Source organism: Pecten maximus, chromosome 10 (assembly GCF_902652985.1).
Source record: "Pecten maximus chromosome 10, xPecMax1.1, whole genome shotgun sequence".
NCBI classification, from domain to species: domain Eukaryota; kingdom Metazoa; phylum Mollusca; class Bivalvia; order Pectinida; family Pectinidae; genus Pecten; species Pecten maximus.
This window is the reverse complement of record NC_047024.1, coordinates 39,481,383-39,508,786: the sequence shown is the minus strand read 5'-3', so window position 1 is coordinate 39,508,786 and position 27,404 is coordinate 39,481,383. Positions and strand designations below refer to the sequence as shown.

General features: G+C 34.6%; 2 protein-coding genes across 2 annotated transcripts in view; both read left to right on the top strand.

The window, feature by feature from the left end:
- Positions 1–21,131, top strand: part of LOC117336327 (sodium-coupled monocarboxylate transporter 1-like) — a 46,901-nt gene extending 25,770 nt beyond the window's left edge. The window contains exons 3-16 of the mRNA XM_033896821.1: positions 29–80; positions 833–900; positions 1,482–1,562; positions 2,430–2,503; positions 2,989–3,129; positions 5,331–5,460; positions 6,113–6,201; positions 6,688–6,800; positions 7,742–7,812; positions 8,854–8,940; positions 15,733–15,971; positions 16,291–16,391; positions 20,493–20,596; positions 20,923–21,131. Coding sequence (XP_033752712.1) covers positions 29–80; positions 833–900; positions 1,482–1,562; positions 2,430–2,503; positions 2,989–3,129; positions 5,331–5,460; positions 6,113–6,201; positions 6,688–6,800; positions 7,742–7,812; positions 8,854–8,940; positions 15,733–15,971; positions 16,291–16,391; positions 20,493–20,596; positions 20,923–21,003 — 1,431 coding nt within the window. The 3' untranslated portion in view covers positions 21,004–21,131. The remainder of the gene's footprint in view (positions 1–28; positions 81–832; positions 901–1,481; positions 1,563–2,429; positions 2,504–2,988; positions 3,130–5,330; positions 5,461–6,112; positions 6,202–6,687; positions 6,801–7,741; positions 7,813–8,853; positions 8,941–15,732; positions 15,972–16,290; positions 16,392–20,492; positions 20,597–20,922) is intronic.
- Positions 21,132–21,177: 46 nt separating this feature from the next.
- LOC117336328 lies at positions 21,178–27,028 on the top strand. Its single transcript, XM_033896822.1, has 6 exons — positions 21,178–22,354; positions 22,699–22,940; positions 23,507–23,722; positions 24,257–24,405; positions 25,399–25,518; positions 26,576–27,028. The coding sequence occupies exons 1-6, from the start codon at positions 22,060–22,062 to the stop codon at positions 26,805–26,807; spliced, it is 1,254 nt and encodes a 417-aa protein (XP_033752713.1). The 5' UTR covers positions 21,178–22,059; the 3' UTR covers positions 26,808–27,028.
- Positions 27,029–27,404: the final 376 nt, after the last annotated feature.

Below are 27,404 nucleotides of genomic sequence, written 5' to 3'. Positions count from 1 at the left end.
GCCCGATAGGGCTTTCTTTTCTATGCAGACTCTCGGAATTGGGATAGTTCTCTACGGGCCTTCTACAGCTCTTAGTGCAGGTAACTATGAATTATATTTACAGTGTAGATATGGGTGGTCGAGTGGAAACACACTTGCCTTAAACCTAAACGGGCGGGGTTCGATTCCCCAATTGGACATGACAAGTTATGGGGTCGAGGTCACCTGCCAAACCAAGTGTGATTTCCCCGGATTCTCATATTTCCTTCCATATGAAGACTCCCTCGCGCGCTTCTACCTAGGCACTCAGGTGTGATTAATATAAGTTGATATTACTTTTTTTTTGCAATTGTTGTAAAACAAAGTATACAATTTACTATGTTATCGTTGATAAGGTAAAATACCAATTGTTGTATGATAATAATCTGACGGTATTATCCTTGTTTATCAAAGATCACTTATTGGTAAATTAGAAAGAATTTATCAAAAATAATTTGATAAATGCATATGGCTTATTGTATTAATTGAAAGATATTAAATGCTGTGTTAAGTACTGATATTTGAAAAGAGTTTTAATTAGGTAATGTGAATAATGGTTTAATTATGTGACATTGATTATAGTTACGTAATAGTTTGTTTTATATTGTAACTTAAAATTGTTCCAGAATATTAGTTACTTACTATCAAAATATTCAGACCAACTTAAGAAATATGATGTCATTAAATCCCTACTCGTATCAATTTGATTAAATATCAGCCTTATATTTTACGAGCATTGGTGACGCAAAGTTATGACGTCATTCCTCACATAATCCCCGTTGACGTCACTTTATCATATGAATTAATATTTTAGTCACCAACTTTCCTGTCTGGGCCATTATTGTAATGGTTGGAGGGATATGCACATTTTATACGACTTTGGTAAGTAACATGTATCTAATCGAACTTTTAATTATTCTGTTACCTATATCTTAGGAACAGAGCTAGTTGATGTCAAAAATGTCCAACTGTCGAGCCATGTTATTTGGGAACTATCATTATCGATGATAAAAACAATGTCAATTTCCTTTACATAACTGCCAAAATAAAACAAAAGTCTTGCTTCGATCTAGCCGACTTGCCGAATTCCAACGCGTATGGGTAGCCAGTTTAACCTTTACCTATAATGAATACTGCAGGCGTTATGTTCGATTTCACACTCTGAAGCTCGAGAATATGTCATGGAAAATCGAAGAAAAACAACTAGCTGTGCGATTGGTTTCAGGAAATATAATTGACCGATCACTAAACTGATGTATTTCTTTTGAAGATCACGGAGGAATGAAATCATTTTTTGTTTTATTTCTTTTTTTCGTCTTTTTTATCCACAAGATCATGGTAACTGAACTTTCAATTTTCCCATGACGTATTCAAAGGTTGTAGAGATCGGTAATGAACTCCCAACCCCACCCACCACCCCCACATTCTCCTGTTATCTTGTCTCCTGTTTTGATATTCTCTAGGGAGGAATGAGAGCGGTGATATGGACGGATGTGTTTCAGACTATAGTCATGGTAGCCGGTATGATAGCGGTCCTAATACAGGTGAGAAAAATGCCGATACATTATGATAAAAAATACGAGAGATTAAACTCGGTATTCAATACACTTAACCATTTTCTGTGGAGTCAGGATTGAATATGCTCCAAGTACTGTTAGTTTCAGTACATCAAAATACACATCATAGTTTAAATTTTTTGTACACATAGTCATCTAAAATGAGTGTCTTTACTTCTGTTTACGAGGGCTAATTGATATGCTATGAGCCTCATATTAAGGGATTTAAACTCTGCCGGGAATATTGTATTATTTTTCAACATAATCCCCTTCAGTATCTATACACTTATGTCAGCGGTGTTAAAGGGCCTCAATGCCACATTTATAGAACTCCTTTTCTTGGCTGTTCAGAAAGTTATCCAATGTATGTAGGACGTCATCATCGGACTGAAATTAGGTGTCTGAAATAACTGTTTTCAGTTTTTTTTCTCGTCGATATAAATTAACTAAATGAAACCAGTCCTTGGGTCACAGCCCTATATAGTCAGAGAATAGTAGGACTTAAAAGTAACATCCTCGAGTACCTCCTTCAATACGTGGCTCACAACATATCAATCATCCCTCGTAAGTTCATCCCTCGTAAGTTTTAATGTGTTTAAAAGACGTTCCTAATATTAGAGAAAGGTGTTTGGTTTAACGTGCTACTTTATCCACACTGTTTAACATTGACGATAATACACTTTCCTTTATGTCCTCCATTTTGTCATCCATGTTTCCGCAAAAATATGTTATTATTACTCGATAGATGCAGATTAAAATAAATTAGTAATTCTTCCATCTGTAGAATATTCAATGTGATACAAATGTACTTATCCTTTAAAAGAGATATTATGATCCGTACATCTTTGTTTTCAGGGATCTATTCAAATTGGAGGCTTAAGTGAAGTATGGAAAATCGCGTACGAAAATGATCGGATTGAGTTTTTCAAGTGAGTCTGGAAGATTGAAGGTAAAGATGTTGCCTTTTAATGGTGGTATATAGCCGACATCGATTTTTACACTCGAAAAAACAAATCAAAACAAAATATAAAACCCCGAAAGAAAAGAAAAACGATAAGAAGGAAAATTAAATATGAAAAAGCCCCAAGGAACGATAATCTGTTCATATAACGAGATAACTTCAAGATGACAATGTATCGGAATGCAGTAATCGTTGTTTGAACGTTGATATTGATGAGCCTATTGGGATTATTAACGATATTGTAAAGACATCTATTGAATGTATATAGCATAAACGGCCTTGCCATGAACCCTCAGTATCCGAAAAGCAATTCCAAGCAGACACTCAAACCAAGAAAGTTCTATATTGGGTTTGTTTAGCCCAGGGACGCTGAAGTTTTAGCACCCGAACCTTTGTTTGGACAATTAAACACTGACTTAGGGGCGAATGAAAACAATGTTGTTTTCTTTTCAGTTTCGACCCGGACCCTGAAGTACGTCATTCCTTCTGGTCACTTGTCGTCGGTATATATTTTGTATGGTTGCCGCCGTATACCGTCGATCAACAGATGGTACAGAGATTCTCGTCAGCCAAATCTTTGAAGGATGCAAAATTGTGAGTACCCTGTCTTCTTTTAGTGGTAAGTGCAAATAACATGTCCATTAATACCACAACATATGGATTTATAGCTTTTACGACAGCACAAAATTCTCACTACGAAGAATTACTACAATATTTTAAAGATTATGTTTTTCGAAGTGTTTAATATTTTTTTATTTGTCTGGAAGTGAAGTTTTCAAAACCCTGGATCTCAATTTGAAATAAATAGCGTATATCGTGTTTAACCGATTAAGAAGAAGTCGCTTACCATTCTGGACTACCTGGTCTTACTCTTGTCTTTTTATTAGATAAAATCTAAAACTCGTAAGTGTATGTGATGACATAGTTATGGAAACCAAAACAAGCAGTAAGTTTGTAGGCAGACAGAACAATAGCAAACAATAGTCCCTTGAAATAATCAGTTTATTAGTTTTCATCTTTTACAAATATGTAAGTTTATGTAAGGAAACTTGATGTTTAAACATCATGATATAATAGGATATCGGAAAAGTGATTTTGAATCCTGCTAAATATTCTAAAAAGTCATTAATCTAAATCTAACAACAAGAAATGTGAGAAGCTGTTATGTTTGATTCCAGATTACTAGTGTAGTTTTAACACAAATACCAAGGTATTGTAACGCTTGTTTGTTTACTGGGCTCATATCCCCGTTGGCAGAGACTGATAGTCTCATTTTTAATAGCAATTGGTGGCTACCTAACTCAACAACATGCGGTAGGCATATCACAGGCTATACAGAGCGAATGCCGATAAAGATTTTAACACACCTGCAACAGCACAACAGGGCCCGTTATCTAAACGTTTCGAGACATGTCTATCTCACCTTTCCCTTTAGGCTGATTTTCCTATGATCTGCAGACTGAGCTATTTCGGTCATCATTAATTCTTTAATGAATATTTATGATGATACTACAAACCCTATCACTGATGATAGATGTCATAGTTATTTCCCAATAGACTAACAAATTCTATATACAGCAATCGTCAAACGAGATTAAAGCTGGATACTGACAAAAACCAGACAGTCCTAACAAAAACTCCATATACAGTTACCTTGGCGATTTGCATGTCGTCAGAGACAGCATGACATAGCATGACTTAGTACGCTCTCTTGCATTAATAATTAATTATGGTATTCTCAGAAAATTTATACAAAATGTCAGTCAATGTGTCCAGTCATACCAACTCTGCTTTATTAGTTTTGGATAGGTGTGTATTCAAACATGCAAGATACGTCCTGATTACTCCAAGTTTTATAGATGTTTAATGTATGTCAATTCAACTGAATTCCTTATTCATAATTGATGCTATATACAGACTGGCTAGTAGATATGTAGCAACAGATTGAAGGAAAAAGCGTAACAGTACATAATGGGTTACAGACCCGTACCCGCGTTAGAGAGATTCATTTATGAGCTAGGATGACTTTGAAGTCTGAATATAGGATTTCCTGAAGACATGATAACAGACAGATAGTATTGGCCTTACTTTCTCATTTAGATGGAAAATTCCGGAAAAAACGCATTTCATATCTAGTCAAATCAGACTTTTTGGTGCATATTTCTTGGTTGAATAATTATGCAAATCTTGCAATTGTCTGGCTTGTGTTTACGTTATCTGAAATTCAGCACACTTTTTCTAAGGTCTGCGCCTATCATATTTCATGACGTTTCTAAAACAAGCATTATTTTTAATGACCATCAATTCGTAATAAAGTGAAACTTGTCGTTGCTAACCGCCATGCAGTCCGATTTCCTAAAAGAACGCAAGAAGTTATATGAAACTTCTATTTCAGAAAGCGTGTCCCGAACTGTCTTTGATGTAACTCTGAGGAAATTTCTACTTTTTAGTGATGTTTTCGAATTTGGACTAATTTTTCCTTTTCTACTGCTTTTCTACAGCAAAGAATAACTAGAGTGTGACCTTTCACAGGATACCATGGCACTACTGCTACGAATCTGTATCGGGATACTATGTCATTACTCCAACTGTAATGACATTCTTTTGTCAATATATTATCCAACATTCAATACTAAAACTATCTTAAATGTCATCAGCCTAAAGAACAATTCGATATACTTTGTGTATATGTCTGAATGTTGAGGCAAAAACATAGTTTAGGGGGGAAATAACTTACGAAGATCTGTAGTAAAATGTAGAGAGGTTTCGGCTAAAACACGTCTTTACTATTTCAGTGCTTTGCTGTGTAACCTTCCCGGTATGTTCGTCATCATAACTCTATGTTCTCTGGTGGGCGTGGTTTTATACGCAAATTACGCTACGTGTGACCCATTGAAAAACAACGACATTGAAAATGTGAACCAGGTAATATTATCTTCAATATTTTCTCACATAAACGTCGTCCATTTTATTTGATATGAATATATAATATGAAATATAAATGAGATTTTTTTTATATATTTTTTTATAATATCAACATGATTAACGCCGTAAAGAAACAAAACAATGTCAAGTATTTCAAAAAGATCCTATGACACAAAAAATATCAATGATATGAACTAAATTCAATTTGTACTTTCTTTTCCTTTGGCGTTTAGAAAGGACAGATTTTATATTTTCTCCTTGGAACCAGTTCGTTTTTCTTAGTCTTCACCCAATAACGGGCCCCAGTTTTGTTTTGCCGCAAAAAAAACCCCACTTTAGCTTGGTTAAATAATACCGCTGTTTTGATTGAACTCGTCATTCTAGTCATATCAATGCTTCAAACCTTTGTAAACTTAACAGCAATATACAATCGCATGATCAATTAGCCAATGGAAAGCAGTTTCTTTACAGTTGAAAATCACAGATAAAAATTCCAAGAGATTAATTCAGTGAGAAACAATTAGGAGTTAACATTATAAGGTTGTCAGATGAATAACTCTCACGCTTCAGCTCCCAAGCGATTAATTCAGTGAGAAACAATTGGGAGTTAACATTGTATAAGGTTGTCAGATGAATAACTCTCACGTTTCAGTTGTTGCCTTACTTTGTGATGGAGATATTCACAGACCTTCCTGGCCTACCCGGATTGTTTGTGGCCTGTATATTTAGTGGTGCCCTCAGGTAACGTGTTAGGATATTCCTGTAAATATATTATTAATAACCCAAAACAATCGATAAAATAAATAAACAGGTGGGGACAACAACACAAGGTAACAATGAAGTTTTTAACAATTGGCATTGTTCGATATATTACGTCATGCACGTTGCATTGTTCCTCACGAATTCGATATATTACGTCAAGCACGTGGCATTGTTCCTCATGAATTCGATATATTACGTCAGGCACGTATTATTGATAAAACACCGGAAATACATATACAAGTGTATATATATAGCATATACGAAAAAGAAAGCTGTCCTTGCGAAGGTGAATGTATATAAAAAAAAAAAAAACACTTTGACGCAAGGCCTTTCTGCCCTCTCAGGTTTCTTCAGTTTTATCGTAATTCACACAGAGCTTATGAAACAAAGAACATAAGTCCTGATCAAGACTGTCGATATAAATAGGGTTCACTTTAAAGAGGTTATACCGTATACGATTTTCAGTTCAGTCTCCTCCATGTTGAACTCATTGGCGGCTGTGACATGGGAAGATTTCCTGAAACTTAGACTGGGAATGGTGGACGAGACAACGGCAGCCAGAATCACAAAGGCTCTCGGTAATGTGTGTTGTGACCTTTCCCAAATTATTATACAGTCAACTCAGGATAAAGTCTGCCAAAGTAGTTCAGCATCGCTCATCATTAACTGTAGCTACAAAAACTGTAACGCCTGTATAATGTTCAAACGTCAAATGTCTTCAAAACGCATACTTCTCTTAGAATATAGCAATATAACGGATTTACTCTTTGAAATGCTGTCTATTATATTGTCGGTTTATAATAGTTATTTTTTCTAGGTAAACATATTAATATCCGTGCCTCTATAACGTCATTTTATTTAATTGTATAGATGTAGGTAAACCGTTTACCACTCACTCCTAATATTCTGCTCTCGAATGATTAATAGCATAACCTTTTTTTTCGCATGACTGTACTTTCGCATTCTTTTGCAACATTTCGGAAACTATCCCATAACTGAACTGTCAGCCCTTTATTTGCACTTTTTATTTCTTCATGCACTAATATCCACTTATCTTCATTGCTGTATATAAAATTTCATATCACTGCATGTCTAACTTCTTTTATCTTTTAAAACCTCATTTCCGATACTCCGGGCATTACCTTCACCTCCTCTCTCGACACTCCTGGAAAGCGTCATGGCAAAATCCAAGACTCATAAGCTTACAACATTTAGTTAATGAATTAAAGATGCAATTGTTTTATCCTTCAAAACACATCAAGCGATTCACATCTATCTCGCTATACAGTAAAATTGTCTTGTTTTGAACTTGAATGTCATGTCACTGTATTACTCACAAGAAAGTCATCAGCCTGGTGATTGGTCAGATTTTGTTCTGACAAAAATTCAAGAGCTAGTCGTGTGCATTCGAGTTTGCCATGAAATCCAGGTGTAGAGAGTGAAAGTGATATAACGTCACTCTTGAGCATCGAGTTTTCTGAATCCTTTACTAACCTTCACTTTCCTAAATGTCAAACAGCTGTGGTGTTCGGTTGTTTGGGTGTAGGGATGGCATTTGTCGTGGAGCAGATGGGCGGAACAGTTCTTCAGGTACGAAGATAGATAAACGATTGCCATACCTATTGTGTCTCAATATGGTTCATCACTACACTACTAATGTACAACATTAAGTTATCTATTACTTTGACTTTTATGGGGATTTTGGTTAATATTTTAGAGACTAAATATTAGTACGCAATATCAAAATTACAAAATTACCTTCATTGAATTTTAGGATTTCAAGTGTTTCCTGTTTCTTAAAAAGTGATAATGATTAATAATATATATATATACATATATTTCGTATGAGTCATATATGAACTGAATTGCTACTAAAACGAGATTCTGAAAAATGCATGCAAAGTACATCAAAAAAAGAATTCAAAGATTTGTTTTCGCCGGAAAACGATTTAATCCCAAATTGCGCGGGAGAAAAAAACACAACTGGCGTACTTTATAAATGGTTATAATGAATTTGAAAAGAAAAAAGGTCAAATATTGAAAAATCGTTGTTTTGAACAAAGTCACAAGGCTATAGCACATTTTAAATTAAGAGTTCAGAGTATTCGAGTCAAAATCAATTAAACTGTGACCTACAGAGGTTTTGTCCTGCAATAACTCCTCATCAGTGATGCTATGGGACTTAGATAATCGTAGGAGGCGACTAAGAGCTCGAAATATGTCAAAAGAAATATTTAAATCCGGATTGATCAGTACAAAAGAGCCATAATTTCAATAAATTTTAAAATTGGATTTCTAAAGAACGTTAAGTACATGAGTATATTCTGAACAGTGTCACTATTCATAAGAATTAAATGTGACAAGCAGGCGTTAAAAATAGTTCCCTAGTTACATACATATCATGTCAAAGGCCAGGTGGAGGAAGTTGTCACATAAGTGAAGCTTCGAGTCAAGAGTATAGGCATTAAGGAAAACAAAATGTTCCTCTTATTGGAGCCTTTAGAGCTTCATTTATGGCGCCGTGAACACCATAACGATTGTTTTAGTGAATTATTGATAAAAATCGCGGAGGACCAGACTTTCAATAATGGACTATGTTCAGACTGTGTTTGGAACATGTTTGCTTTGTAGGCATCCTTAACCTTCAACGGGGCTATAGGAGCTCCCCTGGTGGGCGTATTCATACTTGGAGCGTGTTTCACACGTGCAAACTGGATTGTAAGTAAATAAGTACGAAGAACAAATCAAGATATGCTATTTCCTTCTTGTTTGTAAAATTTGTAAACTTTTGAATATACATATTGCAGTAAAAGATAATAGTGTATTATGTAAAAGATATAAAAAAAAAGATAGATAGATGAATTAAATGAAAATACAATAGCCTCTCTTTTCATATCTATGTGGCCAGCCTATTTGTATTATCGTTATTTGCTGGGGTGTTTTTATAATGAAAAAAATAAACATTTTTTTCTTGGAAGGTATTTAGTCTTTAGAATAAACACGTTATAGAACTAAACTACCGTTGTTGAATAACAATGTATTGTTTAAATTATCAGACAGTGACACTACCATTGTTTAATGACTATGTATTGTTATAGGGCGACACTACCATTGTTTAATGACTATGTATTGTTATAACACTACCATTATTTAATGACTATGTATTGTTATAACACCGCCATTGTTTAATGACTATGTATTGTTATAACACTACCATTGTTTAATGACTATGTATTGTTATAACACTACCATTGTTTAATGACTATGTATTGCTATAGGGTGACACTACCATTGTTTAATGACTATGTATGGTTATAACACCACCATTGTTTAATGACTATGTATTGTTATAGGGTGACACTACCATTGTTTAATGACTATGTATTGTTATAACACTACCATTGTTTAATGACTATGTATTGTTATAACACTACCATTGTTTAATGACTATGTATTGTTATAACACTACCATTGTTTAATGACTATGTATTGTTATAACACTGCCATTGTTTAATGACTATGTATTGTTATAGAGTGACACTACCATTGTTTAATGACTATGTATTGTTATAACACCACCATTGTTTAATGACTATCTATTGTCATAGGGTGACACTACCATTGTTTAATGACTATGTATTGTTATAACACTACCATTGCTTAATGACTATGTATTGTTATAACACCACCATTGTTTAATGACTATGTATTGTTATAACACTACCATTGTTTAATGACTATGTATTGTTATAACACTACCATTGTTTAATGACTATGTATTGTTATAACACTACCATTGTTTAATGACTATGTATTGTTATAGGGTGACACTACCATTGTTTAATGACTATGTATGGTTATAACACCACCATTGTTTAATGACTATGTATTGTTATAGGGTGACACTACCATTGTTTAATGACTATGTATTGTTATAACACCACCATTGTTTAATGACTATGTATTGTTATAACACTACCATTGTTTAATGACTATGTATTGTTATAGGGTGACACTACCATTGTTTAATGACTATGTATTGTTATAGGGTGACACTACCATTGTTTAATGACTATGTATTGTTATAGAGTGACACTACCATTGTTTAATGACTATGTATTGTTATAGAGTGACACTACCATTGTTTAATGACTATGTATTGTTATAGAGTGGCACTACCATTGTTTAATGACTATGTATTGTTATAACACTACCATTGTTTAATGACTATGTATTGTTATAACACTACCATTGTTTAATGACTATGTATTGTTATAACACTACCATTGTTTAATGACTATGTATTGTTATAGGGTGACACTACCATTGTTTAATGACTATGCATTGTTATAACACTACCATTGTTTAATGACTGTGTATTGTTATAACACTACCATTGTTTAATGACTATGTATTGTTATAACACTACCATTGTTTAATGACTATGTATTGTTATAACACTACCATTGTTTAATGACTATGTATTGTTATAGAGTGACACTGCCATTGTTTAATGACTATGTATTGTTATAGGGTGACACTACCATTGTTTAATGACTGTGTATTGTTATAACATTACCATTGTTTAATGACTATGTATTGTTATACCACTACCATTGTTTAATAACTATGTATTGTTATAGAGTGACACTGCCATTGTTTAATGACTATGTATTGTTATAACACTACCATTGTTTAATGACTATGTATTGTTATAGGGGTGACACTACCATTGTTTAATGACTGTGTATGTTATAACACTACCATTGTTTAATGACTATGTATTGTTATAAGACACTACCATTGTTTAATGACTATGTATTGTTATAACACTACCATTGTTTAATGACTATGTATTGTTATAGAGTGACACTGCCATTGTTTAATGACTATGTATTGTTATAGGGTGACACTACCATTGTTTAATGACTGTGTATTGTTATAACACTACCATTGTTTAATGACTATGTATTGTTATACCACTACCATTGTTTAATAACTATGTATTGTTATAGAGTGACACTGCCATTGTTTAATGACTATGTATTGTTATAACACTACCATTGTTTAATGACTATGTATTGTTATAGGGTGACACTACCATTGTTTAATGACTATGTATTGTTATAGGGTGACACTACCATTGTTTAATGACTATGTATTGTTATAACACTACCATTGCTTAATGACTATGTATTGTTATAACACCACCATTGTTTAATGACTTTGTATTGTTATAACACTTCCATTGTTTAATGACTATGTATTGTTATAACACTACCATTGTTTAATGACTATGTATTGTTATAACACTACCATTGTTTAATGACTATGTATTGTTATAACACTACCATTGTTTAATGACTATGTATTGTTATAGGGTGACACTACCATTGTTTAATGACTATGCATTGTTATAACACTACCATTGTTTAATGACTGTGTATTGTTATAACACTACCATTGTTTAATGACTATGTATTGTTATAACACTACCATTGTTTAATGACTATGTATTGTTATAACACTACCATTGTTTAATGACTATGTATTGTTATAGAGTGACACTGCCATTGTTTAATGACTATGTATTGTTATAGGGTGACACTACCATTGTTTAATGACTGTGTATTGTTATAACACTACCATTGTTTAATGACTATGTATTGTTATAACACTACCATTGTTTAATAACTATGTATTGTTATAGAGTGACACTGCCATTGTTTAATGACTATGTATTGTTATAACACTACCATTGTTTAATGACTATGTATTGTTATAGGGTGACACTACCATTGTTTAATGACTATGTATTGTTATAACACTACCATTGCTTAATGACTATGTATTGTTATAACACCACCATTGTTTAATGACTATGTATTGTTATAACACTACCATTGTTTAATGACTATGTATTGTTATAACACTACCATTGTTTAATGACTATGTATTGTTATAACACTACCATTGTTTAATGACTATGTATTGTTATAACACTACCATTGTTTAATGACTATGTATTGTTTATAACACTACCATTGTTTAATGACTATGTATTGTTATAACACTACCATTGTTTAATGACTATGTATTGTTATAACACTACCATTGTTTAATGACTATGTATTGTTATAGGGTGACACTACCATTGTTTAATGACTATGTATTGTTATAGAGTGACACTACCATTGTTTAATGACTATGTATTGTTATAGGGTGACACTACCATTGTTTAATGACTATGTATTGTTATAACACTACCATTGTTTAATGACTATGTATTGTTATAGGGCGACACTACCATTGTTTAATGACTATGTATTGTTATAACACTACCATTATTTAATGACTATGTATTGTTAACACCTACCATTGTTTAATGACTATGTATTGTTATAACACTACCATTGTTTAATGACTATGCTATTGTTATAACACTACATTGTTTAATGACTATGTATTGTTATAACACACCATTGTTTAATGCCTATGTATTGTTTATAACACTACCATTGTTTAATGACTATGTATTGTTATAACACTACCATTGTTTAATGACTATGTATTGTTATAGGGCGACACTACCATTGTTTAATGACTATGTATTGTTATAACACTACCATTGTTTAATGACTATGTATTGTTATAACACCACCATTGTTTAATGACTATGTATTGTTATAACACTACCATTGTTTAATGACTATGTATTGTTTTAACACCTACCATTGTTAATGACTATGTATTGTTATAACCACTACCATTGTTTAATGACTATGTATTGTATAACACTACCATTGTTTAATGACTATGTATTGTTATAACACTACCATTGTTTAATGACTATGTATTGTTATAACACCACCATTGTTTAATGACTATGTATTGTTATAACACCACCATTGTTTAATGACTATGTATTGTTATAGGGTGACACTACCATTGTTTAATGACTATCTATTGTTATAACACCACCATTGTTTAATGACTATGTATTGTTATAGGGTGACACTACCATTGTTTAATGACTATCTATTGTTATAACACTACCATTGTTTAATGACTATGTATTGTTATAACACCACCATTGTTTAATGACTATGTATTGTTATAGAGTGACACTACCATTGTTTAATGACTATGTATTGTTATAACACCACCATTGTTTAATGACTATGTATTGTTATAGGGTGACACTACCATTGTTTAATGACTATGTATTTGTTATAGGGTGACACTACCATTGTTTAATGACTATGTATTGTTATAACACTACCATTGTTTAATGACTATGTTTTGTTATAACACTACCATTGTTTAATGACTATGTATTGTTATAACACTACCATTGTTTAATGACTATGTATTGTTATAGGGTGACACTACCATTGTTTAATGACTATGCATTGTTATAACACTACCATTGTTTAATGACTGTGTATTGTTATAACACTACCATTGTTTAATGACTATGTATTGTTATAACACTACCATTGTTTAATGACTATGTATTGTTATAACACTACCATTGTTTAATGACTATGTATTGTTATAGAGTGACACTGCCATTGTTTAATGACTATGTATTGTTATAGGGTGACACTACCATTGTTTAATGACTGTGTATTGTTATAACACTACCATTGTTTAATGACTATGTATTGTTATAACACTACAATTGTTTAATGACTACGTATTGTTATAGCACTACCATTGTTTAATGACTATGTATTGTTATAACACTACCATTGTTTAATAACTATGTATTGTTATAGAGTGACACTGCCATTGTTTAATGACTATGTATTGTTATAACACTACCATTGTTTAATGACTATGTATTGTTATAGGGTGACACTACCATTGTTTAATGACTATGTATTGTTATAGGGTGACACTACCATTGTTTAATGACTATGTATTGTTATAACACTGCCATTGCTTAATGACTATGTATTGTTATAACACCACCATTGTTTAATGACTATGTATTGTTATAACACTACCATTGTTTAATGACTATGTATTGTTATAACACTACCATTGTTTAATGACTATGTATTGTTATAACACTACCATTGTTTAATGACTTTGTATTGTTATAACACTTCCATTGTTTAATGACTATGTATTGTTATAACACTACCATTGTTTAATGACTATGTATTGTTATAACACTACCATTGTTTAATGACTATGTATTGTTATAGGTTGACACTACCATTGTTTAATGACTATGTATTGTTATAGAGTGACACTACCATTGTTTAATGACTATGTATTGTTATAGAGTGACACTACCATTATTTAACGAATATGTATTGTTATAGGGTGGCACTACCATTGTTTAATTTCTATGTATTGTTATAACACTACCATTATTTAATGAATATGTATTGTTATAGGGTGACACTACCATTTTTTAATGAGTATGTATTGTTATAACACTACCATTGTTTAATGACTATGTATTGTTACAACACTACCATTGTTTGATGACTATGTATTGTTATAACACCACCATTGTTTAATGACTATGTATTGTTATAACACTACCATTGTTTAATGACTATCTATTGTTATAACACTACCATTGTTTAATGACTATGTATTGTTATAACACTACCATTGTTTAATGACTATGTATTGTTATAACACTACCATTGTTTAATGACTATGTATTGTTATAACACTACCATTGTTTAATGACTATCTATTGTTATAACACTACCATTGTTTAATGACTATGTATTGTTATAACACCACCATTGTTTAATGACTATGTATTGTTATAGAGTGACACTACCATTGTTTAATGACTATGTATTGTTATAAACCACCATTGTTTCATGACTATGTATTGTTATAAAGTGACACTACCATTGTTTAATGACTATGTATTGTTATAACACCACCATTGTTTAATGACTATGTATTGTTATAGGGTGACACTACCATTGTTTAATGACTATCTATTGTTATAACACCACCATTGTTTAATGACTATGTATTGTTATAGGGTGACACTACCATTGTTTAATGACTATCTATTGTTATAACACTACCATTGTTTAATGACTATGTATTGTTATAACACCACCATTGTTTAATGACTATGTATTGTTATAGAGTGACACTACCATTGTTTAATGACTATGTATTGTTATAGCACCACCATTGTTTATTGACTATGTATTGTTATAGGGTGACACTACCATTGTTTAATGACTATGTATTGTTATAGAGTGACACTACCATTGTTTAATGACTATGTATTGTTATAACACTACCATTGTTTAATGACTATGTATTGTTATAACACTACCATTGTTTAATGACTATCTATTGTTATAACACTACCATTGTTTAATGACTATGTATTGTTATAACACTTCCATTGCTTGAATGACTATCTATTGTTATAACACTACCATTGTTTAATGACTATGTATTGTTATAACACTTCCATTGTTTGATGACTATGCATTGTTTACATTGTTATAGGGGGCTCTGGCCGGTGGAATCATTGGTTTCATTTTCCCTATATGGCTTGGAATAGGAAAGTATGTGAGACAACCCCAAAATGTTAAACTTCCAACAAACATCATGGGTTGTTCTGCCGAAAATCGAACGTCGACACCTTTTCTGAACACTACACTATCTACAGTCTCTACAATTTCGTCAGTCACGGCGGTAAATGAAGCGAGGTCTTTCAACGGAAGCATCTCTATATCTAACGAGTTGTACGTAAAAATATTAGTTCTCGTACCTGTGAAATTCTGGTACTCTACTGGAATGGTGGCGTGTAAGGCAGTGTTCACATTTTATATTTCAACACAAATTCTTGACATCATCTAGTCGACTGTAAAAGTGTATAAAATTCAGTAAATGTGGATTGATCGGCACGGTTAAATAAGCCAAAATTCAGTTTAGCATTATATTGAATTCATATTAACCTTCGCGTGTTTTTTTATCAATTTGAATAGTGATAGTGTTTTACCTAGTTCTAAATTTGTTTTTAAATATGCTGATTTCTATGTGTAACTTGTCCAATCCTTTTAGGACTGGACTGGACAGACTGTACGGGTTGTCATACCTCTGGTTCAGTGCAATAGGTATCCTAACAGTGGTGGTCATTGGCCTGGTGGTCAGCTGGTTGACCGGTAAGTACTCATCAAAATAAGTTGGTTTACACATACATGCCTAGTAGTACATACGGTATCATTGGTAATGCTTTGCGGGGATTTTATTTCTCTGAACACAGTTAACATGACAAGAAAATAATGTATGCATGTATATATATAAACATTGAAAAAAATCAGTAAGGCGGTGCTTATTGGATACTCGAGAAACAATTTCTGACCTGGAAATATTACTTCTGCGAAATAATCACTTAATTGAGAAAAAAAAAACGCTAATTACATTAATGATTTTGTAACATAGAAAAAACATAAAGAATTTTTGAGAATAAAAGAAAAATGGGAAATTTCGAAATATCTAAAAAAAAAAAAATCTATTTAGGTGTCAAAGTAAGAAAATAACGTGCACATGTCTAACTGTACAGTCTTTAACAAAGTGGGGTTTCGATTTCCCAATATGACGATAATTTATTTGATAACTCCAGTTTGCTCTCGCATTAAGTCACTTAGAGAGTTGTTACACGAGAGTTTAGTCCGAACGTTGTTAACCGGAAGGAGTTACAAAATACATCATGATATTCAAATCTTATAATATTTTAATAGATTTGCGCATTGTTGAATTGGTACATCTGCATAATGTACGTGTTATATAAAGTAATGTGCGGTAATTCAAAGTTATCATAACCTTGAGGTAGAAAAACAACAAAGAATACCTTGAAAAAGTATAATGAGAATAAGACCATGTGTTTCGGAAGAGTAAGCGACTTATGTTTCATCGACGACACCCGCCATGCAAATCAAGGTCACGCCGACACCCGCCATACAAATCTAGGTCACACCGACACCCTCCATACAAATCTAGGTCACTACGACATCCGCCATACAAATCTAGGTCACTACGACACCCGCCATACAAATCTAGGTCACTACGACACCCGCCATACAAATCTAGGTCAAATCAGGGTTACATACGATTGTCAAAATACGAACTAGGGTGGTGACAAAGGAACCACAGGGCATATCAACACTCCTCAAATATGTCTCACTTCATATCGCATCAGGATTTTTGTTTTTTGTTGTTGTTTTTTGTTGTTTGTTTGGGTTTGGTTTTTTTTGGGGGGGGGGGGGGGGTTCAAAATAAGATAAGACGTTTCCATTGTCTTCATCAATGATTTCTTTCGATTACATGCCTCCATTGTTTTCTGTATGATTTAACTCTTGTTTGTAGCTGAAATTCTTAAATTGCCAATGCTTTCACGGTATGTACATCTACTATATATGTCTACAGTGTTAAGGGGTCTCCTCTCATGTTATATCAGAAGAAATATAGGAAAACTATCAAATCTCACACTTGAATAGTTATTTTGCATACATGGCCGAGTTGTTCAAGAGGTGATTAGGCTAATCACAGCTTAACAACAATTTCAAAATCCTGATGAAATCATTTCTTGTAAAACAATATTGACAAAATTTTAGGAATCCTTAACACTCGCCAGTCTCATCCTACCATCCTATTTTAGGGAATACACACATTGAGATTTTGAAATAAAGGAGTAATGAGATTTTCACTAATCATGTGATTAAGCTAATCACATTTTGAACAACTAGGGCCCAGATGTCTTTTTAACAAGGTTGTCATCTTGACGGTTTCGATCGGATTTCTATCAATATTTGTGCAATCAAACACTTTTCTAACATAGGAAAACGTGGAATTAAATAAAGGATATAGAATTCTTTATTGAATGTATACCTTTTTATTGGAAAAATGTAATTTGCTTTAGCTTAGACAATTTTTATATGATGAAAGTTGATGACACTTGTTTGAGATTTGTTGTAAATTGTTTAAGTTTACGTTTAACAATTTAAATTTCAAAATACGAGTACAATGTGTTGATCCTTTTCCTTAAATTAGGTTAAAATTGATCTTCCGTTAAGAAGTATGTCAGCCAAAATAATAGATAGAAATATTTATGTGTGTGCTTAAGAAGTGCCAATATTCATGAAATATCGTCCCAAGTTCGGTTTTTAATATCGGCGGTGCAAGGAGCAAGTACATCGGGTTCTAACCATTTTATATTAATTAAGTGCTTGTCACAGAAAGTGTTGCTTTATGAATATACGGTCGCATTGCTCTAGGATACTTCAATGGTCTAGGATACTTCATTGCTCTAGGATACTTCAATGGTTTAGAACTTTATATAGTTGACAGCAGTTGACGTCATAAATAAAGCATGCTGGGTAATGATTAATGAGAATTTTCGTTTCATATCCAATCGTTTGGAAAATGTGTCCTGAAACCGTGTCTGTCCGTGTGTGTGATCCCTGACGGAGTTCCTTATGATCTCCATCGAACGACATTTATAAGTTAATGATTCATGAAACGTTGAATATTTATTGACTTATACATGTACGGTACAGTCAGACCGGATTTGATCATGGGTCTTGACAATTCCCCTGTAGATACCGGTTGAAAGTTGTTCCTGGAAATTTCACTATAATACCGGGCCCTGTCGATACTGGTTGAAAGTTGTTCCTGGAAATTTCACTATAATACCGGGCCCTGTCGATATCGATTTGATAGTTGTTCTTGACAATTTCCCTGTAATACCGGACCCTGTCGATACCGGATTGATAGTTGGTCTTGTCAATTTCACTATAATACCGGGCCCTGTCGATACCGGAGTGATAGTTGTTCTTGACAATTTCACTATAATACTGGGCCCTGTCGATACCGGAGTGATAGTTGGTCTTGGCAATTTCACTATAATACCGGGCCCTGTCGATACCGGAGTGATAGTTGGTCTTGGCAATTTCCCTGTAATACTGGACCCTATCGATACCGATTCGATAGTGGGTCTTGACAATTTAACTGTAATACCGGACCCTGTCGATACCGGCTTGATAGTTGTTCTTGACAATTTCCCTGTAATACCGGACCCTGTCGATACCGGAGTGATAGTTGGTCTTGTCAATTTCACTATAATACCGGGCCCTGTCGATACCGGAGTGATAGTTGGTCTTGGCAATTTCCCTGTAATACCGGGCCCTGTCGATACCGGAGTGATAGTTGGTCTTGGCAATTTCCCTGTAATACTGGACCCTATCGATACCGATTTGATAGTGGGTCTTGACAATTTCCCTGTAATACCGGACCCTGTCGATACCGGAGTCGATAGTTGGTCTTGACAATTTCACTGTAATACCGGACCCTGTCGATACCGGCTTGATAGTTGGTCTTGTCAATTTCACTGTAATACCGGACCCTGTCAATACCGGCTTGATAGTTGTTCCTGGAAATTTCACTATAATACCGGACCCTGTCGAGACCGATTTGATAGTTGCTCCTGGTAATTCCACTTTAATATCGGACACTATTAAACACGATCCTATCTTTTCAGACATTAGGTGGCTTATTTCTCATTCTTAGTTCATCAATCTTTCTAGAAGCAGTCTGTTTATCCGATTTCAAATTTCTATTTCCAATATACAATCTAAGTGATTTTCACAATTTGGAAAAGTTCAAGGTGAATGCAATATTATTTCAGTAGTTTGGTATCTAAAGATTATATTCCTAAACGTGAGGAGGTTTATGATTCTAGGGTGGTAGGACTACCATTACTACACGTATCTTATCTATGTGTTGGTGATCCGAAGATATAGATTTGAATTACCTGTCGTAGTTGTACCGAGAGAAATATATATATATATGTACAATTCGTATCCATGTATGTAAATACATTGCGATCCAGGTATTCATATCATCTTATAGACGACTTCCACAATGATCATGTCAGGGTATCGGGCCGACCATCTCTGCGCCATTGAAACGTTCAAACGTTCTTTGTTAATAACACCGGTGTGGCGCAGCGGTATAAGCTGGCTAGGCGATTGGGTGCCGTAGATCGTGAGTTCGAGGCCCGGTCAGGGCACGAGTCAAAAAGTTGTCTTCCTTCGTCATTTGTGTTGCTAGGTTATATATCTTATCTTAGACTTATATACTGCAGATAGTTCGGGTCAGAGAGTGCGAGTACATTTCGTTGTTTGATGGAGCTAGAGGTCTACACCTCGTGCCAACCACAACAGACACTCGTCTCATAATTTGATTTAATTATCTGGTTTTTAAAGGTAATCCTGAAGAAGACAAAGTGGCGGATAATCTTCAACTTCACTTTTGGAGACGGCTGTATGATGTATTTCTCTCTCGCTGTTCTGGGAATACAGACGATGATGTACGTTTATCTGTCATATCACACTACCCGGCCATATGTTTGATAGATAAATTCACATTGTGTCATATTCCAATTATTTTATTTCTCTTCTTCTCTCCTACAAATATACAGCTTTATCACTGACCTCCTTAAGGATATTTAAGTTCTTACATCAAGGATTTTGTGGCATCTTTTTAGAAACATTTGTTCAACGCAATCACTGCCAATGAATAGTACAAGCAATGAGTTTTGAACAGCGATTAATACTAACTTCTGCCGTTCGCACCTGAAAATAGATAATTCCATATATATGTTTTAACGGTATTTTCTTTGTTTCTTTTCCGAAGGAGGACACTCCAGGAATGGAAGAGGAAAATGAATTGAGAGACGATTACGCAAGGGTTGATGACGTAACAACATCGTTGTAAAACATCATCACTTTCTGTGTTACTCCATTATACATTGTATGTATTAGTACATACACGTGTATGTGTTGATCAAATTAACAAATATCCACTTGAAGTATGATATGTGACATGTATATACTGTAACTATGCCCCCCCCCCCCCCCCCCTTTTTTTTTATGTATCTAATAGATCATTTTATCATTTCCGTTCTCTTCAGATAAATTGTCCATCTATATTTAAACAATAAAATATCTCCTTCTCTCATGAAGCATCGTTATGTGCGTTTGTTTCCTTCATGTTGTTCGATATTCGGATATTTCCGCTAAATGATTACTGTTGAGATTCGAGTGTTTCCGTTATGTAGCTAGATATTCGGGTGTTTCCGTTAAATAATTACTGTAGAGATTCGGCTGTGGTTAGAGATTCGTGTGTTTCCGTTTGTGGTTAGAGATTCGGGTGTTTCCGTTATATAGTTAGAGATTCGGGTGTTTCCGTTATATGGTTACTGTAGAGATTCGTGTGTTTCCGTTTGTGGTTAGAGATTCGGGCGTTTAATATTAGAAATGATACAATGTTAGGCTTTCTGATACATCGTCCAGCTTTGAATGTTAGTCTGGTCTTTGACAATATTATCGTCAAGTTCACGTAAAATCCTGTATTTAAAACCGGACAATAGTCGTACCCATATACAAAGTACAACCGCGTGGTTCCGTTCTATTAATGGCGCGTGACGAGGGTATACTATTATATCGTTAAAATTGACAAAAACCTCTATGCTGTAAAAAAACAACTGTTGCAGTGATGTTGATTGAATATTTACTGGGTTTTAAAACTTAAGAGGCAAGAAGAACGACAGCTTTATTACAGTCAATTAACTTAACAACTTTCGTTTTCGTTACTGGTGACTAAAGTAAATGGCCGACCTGACAATTCAGATCTGTATATTATATATCAAAACGTTATTCTCTGAAAGGTTCAATGGATAAGTTATATAGTAACAGGAGGTTTCAGTAGATAAGGAACTGACGCCTGTTTACAGATAAGTCACCGTAACCATGACCTCTATAACCTGACGCTATGGTGGAACGGAGTGTTGTCGTTGTCGTGGCGTTCCTACTTTCTGTAGTGGAGAGTTATACATTAAGGAAGCTCGGGTCATTTCCGATACCCTACCCCGGATTTACCACTGTTTATCCGAAACCCTCAGGGGATGTTGACCTACTTATATCCACTTTTGATCCGATTCCATTCTCCACGGATACAGCTCAAATTGTTCCCGGAATTAGTCACTATTTGAAGAGTGTATCGTCCATTAAACCTGCGGTCATCACGGATCACGTGACGTGGCCAAATGAAGTTTCTGGAGTGCCAGGTAAGTATTTTTTCTTTCTTTTTTATCACTTTTTGTATCACTGCTACACTGTATATAAATCATTATTAACATAAACATAAATCGATTTCATGATCATAATGGGATAATTTATCATTTATTGTCAAATGTGTTCCGAAAGGATAATACGACCTGGTCTTCCGAAAGGATAATACGACATAATTTAACACTGATCCATATTGTTGAATTCATTTTGAATTGGTAAAAAGAAGGAAATACTTCAACGTGAATCACCATTATATTTTATTTTCTGCACCTAAATTAAAACGCATGCCAATCTAAAAGCATCTATATCTGAATCATTGTTGTGTTTTTTTATCCTTTAGAACACGTGTTCGGTCGACGAATGGTAGCGATTCCTCAAGGATTTCTGGTACCATTTAAGAACGATGGCGCCATAGCCCTGATGGACATATCTACCACAACGCCAAAGGGGCCGTTCAAACTGACAGACGACAGCGACGGGAAGTGGTTTTACCACAGGGTCATATGGAAGGACATGGACTCCGATGGCGATGACGATGCAGTCACGTGTCGGGCTAGGGAACCAATCATTGGTAGTGACAAAGTAAGTGTGCTGGCTGCTGAACGTGTTTGGGAGAGGGTCCGTGGATTAAGGTATAATGAACAACTACTATATAAGATATTAGTTAAACGCTGTATGTTGATATATTGTAACAATCGCGATTTAACATCCTCTCATAAAACTTCGTTATAACGCATCTCATTTAGGAACAGGAAATATGATGTCCCTTGTTTATAGACTGACTTTTTTGATATAATGCCTTTTGTTTGAGCAGAAAACTTCGATATATCGCCTTTTGTTTATATACCGAAAACTTCGATATAACGTCTTTTTTATATTGACAAGCCTTCAATATAACATCCCTGATGCAAAACTTAAATTAAACTAATGGCCCTTGACTATTTCCTCTATGCGTCACCTTACCTATATTGCCAAAATTTCCTAAAAATAAAGAAAGTTGTTATATTTTGACCCGAGTGCTATACATATATTGTTACGCTGGTTTTGACAGAGATAATATTGGTTTTATGAAAATGAAATAGGCTTACAAAGAAACATTTTAAAGGACCAAAACAGGAAATTCGAAAATGTCTTCTTTATAATTACAGGAGTTTGAGTTGCTATGGCTCGAGAACAAAGGACAGCTGGACGGGCCTTGGACACCCCACGTGATCGCCCATGGTCCAGACATATTTATGAGGAATGTCACGTTGATGACACCTAGTGGGCCAAAGGACTGCATCATTACAGCCCAATACTTTACCCAGAGTCTGTCCGTCTACTGGACAGACAATGTGACACATTCTTGGACTAATCTATCACAGGTATGTATCATTACAGCCCAATACTTTACCCACAGTCTGTCCGTCCACTGGACAGACAATGTGAACCATTCGTGGACTAATCTATCACAGGTATGTATCATTACAGCCCAATATTTTACCCACAGTCTGTCCGTCCACTGGACAGACAATGTGACACCATTCGTGGACTTATCTATCACAGGTATGTCATCTCATCTTCGAATTTCTTCTACTTCATTTTTCAGTACTTTTATTTTACGACCCTTGTAACTCAAACATTTCTTTTTGGGGCACCTGATGAAAATAACACGAGGCCATGGGGTTCTCGGGTATCATACTGTGCGATCTGTCATTGTTTGTTTGAATCTCGTTTAGAAACATGCATGACTCAAATTTTAGTTATGTTCTCAAAAGCAACTGTATCTTTCCTGCGAGATGGCCGTTAAACAGAGATTTGAATATTTGTATGTGGAAATCTTTATTTATCAGGAATCGTTTCATTTTTATAAACATTCCAGAAAAGAAATGAACTATCTTAAATGAACTATCTACCGGGTACATTCCCGGGTGATTGATAACACCATAGGGGGCGTTTTTGAGGTGGAAGTCGTGGACCTAAACGGGGACGGAAAACTTGACCTCCTTGTGTCAGAAAACGGCGAGAAAGGGGCCCTGTACGGGTTTGAGATCCCCGTGGACTTCCGGTGAGATAGTATATGTAGGGTTGGTTTATATGGTGTGTACGACTGTTCCGTCTACGTCCCTATGTTTGATGGCCCCGTTGCCCTTCAACGGTTCTCACATTGAGAACGTGTCATTCTTTGATTACCTTGTTTGTTCTTTGGTGTACTCGTTCTATCCAGATGTTGTCAGATTTGTTGTACAATATGTTATCAATATATTTTTTTATCAACAGCATGAACCATTGTCGCAGTATGAATTATATAACATAGGTTAATAGTCAATATCGTGATTTCAATTGAAAATATTCTGTTCTTCTGCACGATATAAAATTAAACGGTCTTGATGATTTTACAACCCCGGTTCCTGCTTTGAGGACGTGACATGAGCTAAATTTAACCTAGATTTAATTGGCGGAAGTTGTCGATGAAGCCATTCTAATGGTCAAGCATGAAATCTGTGCTCTGTCCAGCTTTCTTTAGCCTATTTTCAATCATGAAATAACAATTTAAAAAAAAAAACAAAAACAAAAACAAAAACAAAAAAACAAACCCAAAACATCAAAAACTCTTTTGGCTGCCCGACCACGTGTGTTTTCTCTGGGTACTCCGGTTTTCTCGGGGAACTCCGGTTCCCTCTCACAGTAAGGCCTCTATCCTGTTTCTATCCGGGCTGACAAGAGTGATTTATACAAGTCGCGGTATAGCTAAATAAAATTTACATTTTTTCAGTTTATATTAAGTGTATTTTAGCATTATCATTGTACTTTTTTTAGGAGTTTCCATTTTAAAAAAAAGGTCATAATTTTTCCTAATTTATAGCTGGCTGAAGTTAGCAGCGGATTCGTTATTCGTTATTGGGAATTCGAATAACGAATCCGCTGCCGGCTGCTAACTCGCTCCCCGATTTAGAATTACAATTTTTTGACATAACGGTATAACCTGTTTGCTTCATTAACGTCTCGATTATAAATATTGTGATATGAAATGTAACAAATGTCTCATTGTCTATGACAGAACCGATAACTTCACTCGGCACACCATAGCACAAGGGTTTGCACCACGAAAGTCCGGAACTGGCAAGGGAGCTCCTGGGTCTCCAACTGCGGTGTTTCCGAACAAAAACGCAAAGCAGAAGTAAGTGTGTTACTAAGTCTCATTATTCATTGGGTAAATTATTCAAATATTTATTTCAATCAATCAGAGGTAGAACACTATCATACCCCGGAAGTGCAAAGTTAAATCTGGAAATTTGTTTTTTGAGCAAGATTTATTCGATTAATCTCTGTATTTCCTGAAACTCGATTTATTTTGAGGTATTAAGCAATATAAAAACCTATATATTGTTTGCTAATATATAATTTTATTTTCTACTTCATGAATTTGAAAACTTAGTTTTTCCTAATATGATTTATAAACATAACGTGTTAAAGATAAAGCGGACAACCTCAATTCCAAATAGTGGGGATATTGTTAGTGCGTCGAAGATTATTTCTTCAAATAATTTTAAAGATCACTAAATAGAAATATATCCACCCAGTGTGAAATATGTTTACCCTTTGGAGTTTTACCTTATCCAATATAAATATGGTTCACCCCTGGGGATTTCCCCTTTACCAGTGTGAAAAAGATTATCCCTGGATTTTTTTCTTTACCAATATGAAATTGGTTCACCCCAGGGATTTTTCCATTTGCCAGTATCGAATAGATTCGCCCCCGGGTTTCCCCTTTACCAGTGTGAAAAAGGTTATCCCTGGATTTTTTTCTTTACCAATATGAAATTGGTTCACCCCAGGGATTTTTCCATTTGCCAGTATCGAATAGATTCGCCCCCGGGTTTCCCCTTTACCAGTGTGAAAAAGGTTATCCCTGGATTTTTTTCTTTACCAATATGAAATTGGTTCACCCCAGGGATTTTTCCATTTGCCAGTATCGAATAGATTCGCCCCCGGGTTTCCCCTTTCGTCCACCCCCGGAGTGTATCCTCCGTCGTTGTAATAAAACTCTACAGAGCTATGTTGATTGTTGACCTTGTATACGACCTTCAATGACATTTCCCTCCAGTTAATTGATGCATATGATAACGTCCAATTATGTTTAAAGTGGCTGTACAACAACAGATAAGGTAGTTTTGTAACACATTCCTTCCACACACGATTACATACACAACATACATTTTGATAAACGATTTCAGAGAAAAGCCGTCCATTTTGTTGTCTGGAGACGATGAAGGTACAGCATTTTACCTGGAACCTCTGAGCGCCGACGCGTCGACGTGGACATACAACCTGACGACGTTTTTACAAGCGGGCGACGGGACGGTCGGCCAGCTCAGCTACGCCGACGCCGACGGAGACGGCTACCAAGAAGTGTTTGTACCGTCCTACAGCACCAACGAATTATACGTCTTCACCTTCCAACCTTAGTAGGGCATCGTTCACCGTCACGTGACACAGATAGCCTATAGACGGACTGGAGGATCAACGTCTTCTATTTCTGCTTTTTGGACTACGGGATTCATCATTTGTGACAAGACGAAATATTGTATTGATAAATGATTCATTCAGTTTTTATTTTTTATTTGTAGTTTTCGTGGAGGTTCTCGCGACAAGAAAAAGTTACATAAAGCTAAGTTGTTTTAGTTTCAGTTTTTTGTTTTTTTTTTTCTTTGTTGTGTTGTGTTTTGTTTCGTTTTGTTTTATTTTAAAGATTTATTATGATCTTATTTTTGCTTTTATTTATAAATGCATACAGGTTGTTAAGTATGCATGGTAATCTATCAAATTTATCCTGCAAGACTTGTTCTGGGTACGTAACTGTGAAAAAGGAATCCATATATCTTACACAGATAGTAATTGTGCACGGTGAACAGACACAGTGAAATTTATAAATTGGAATACCGTCAGGAATATGTCTTTTTGGCATTACATAGAGAATCAAAGTCAAAGGGACAAAGTTTAATTTTTAAATGTGCAAAGGTTGTTTTATTTGTGCATTACACTGTATTTCATTTTATGTTTATT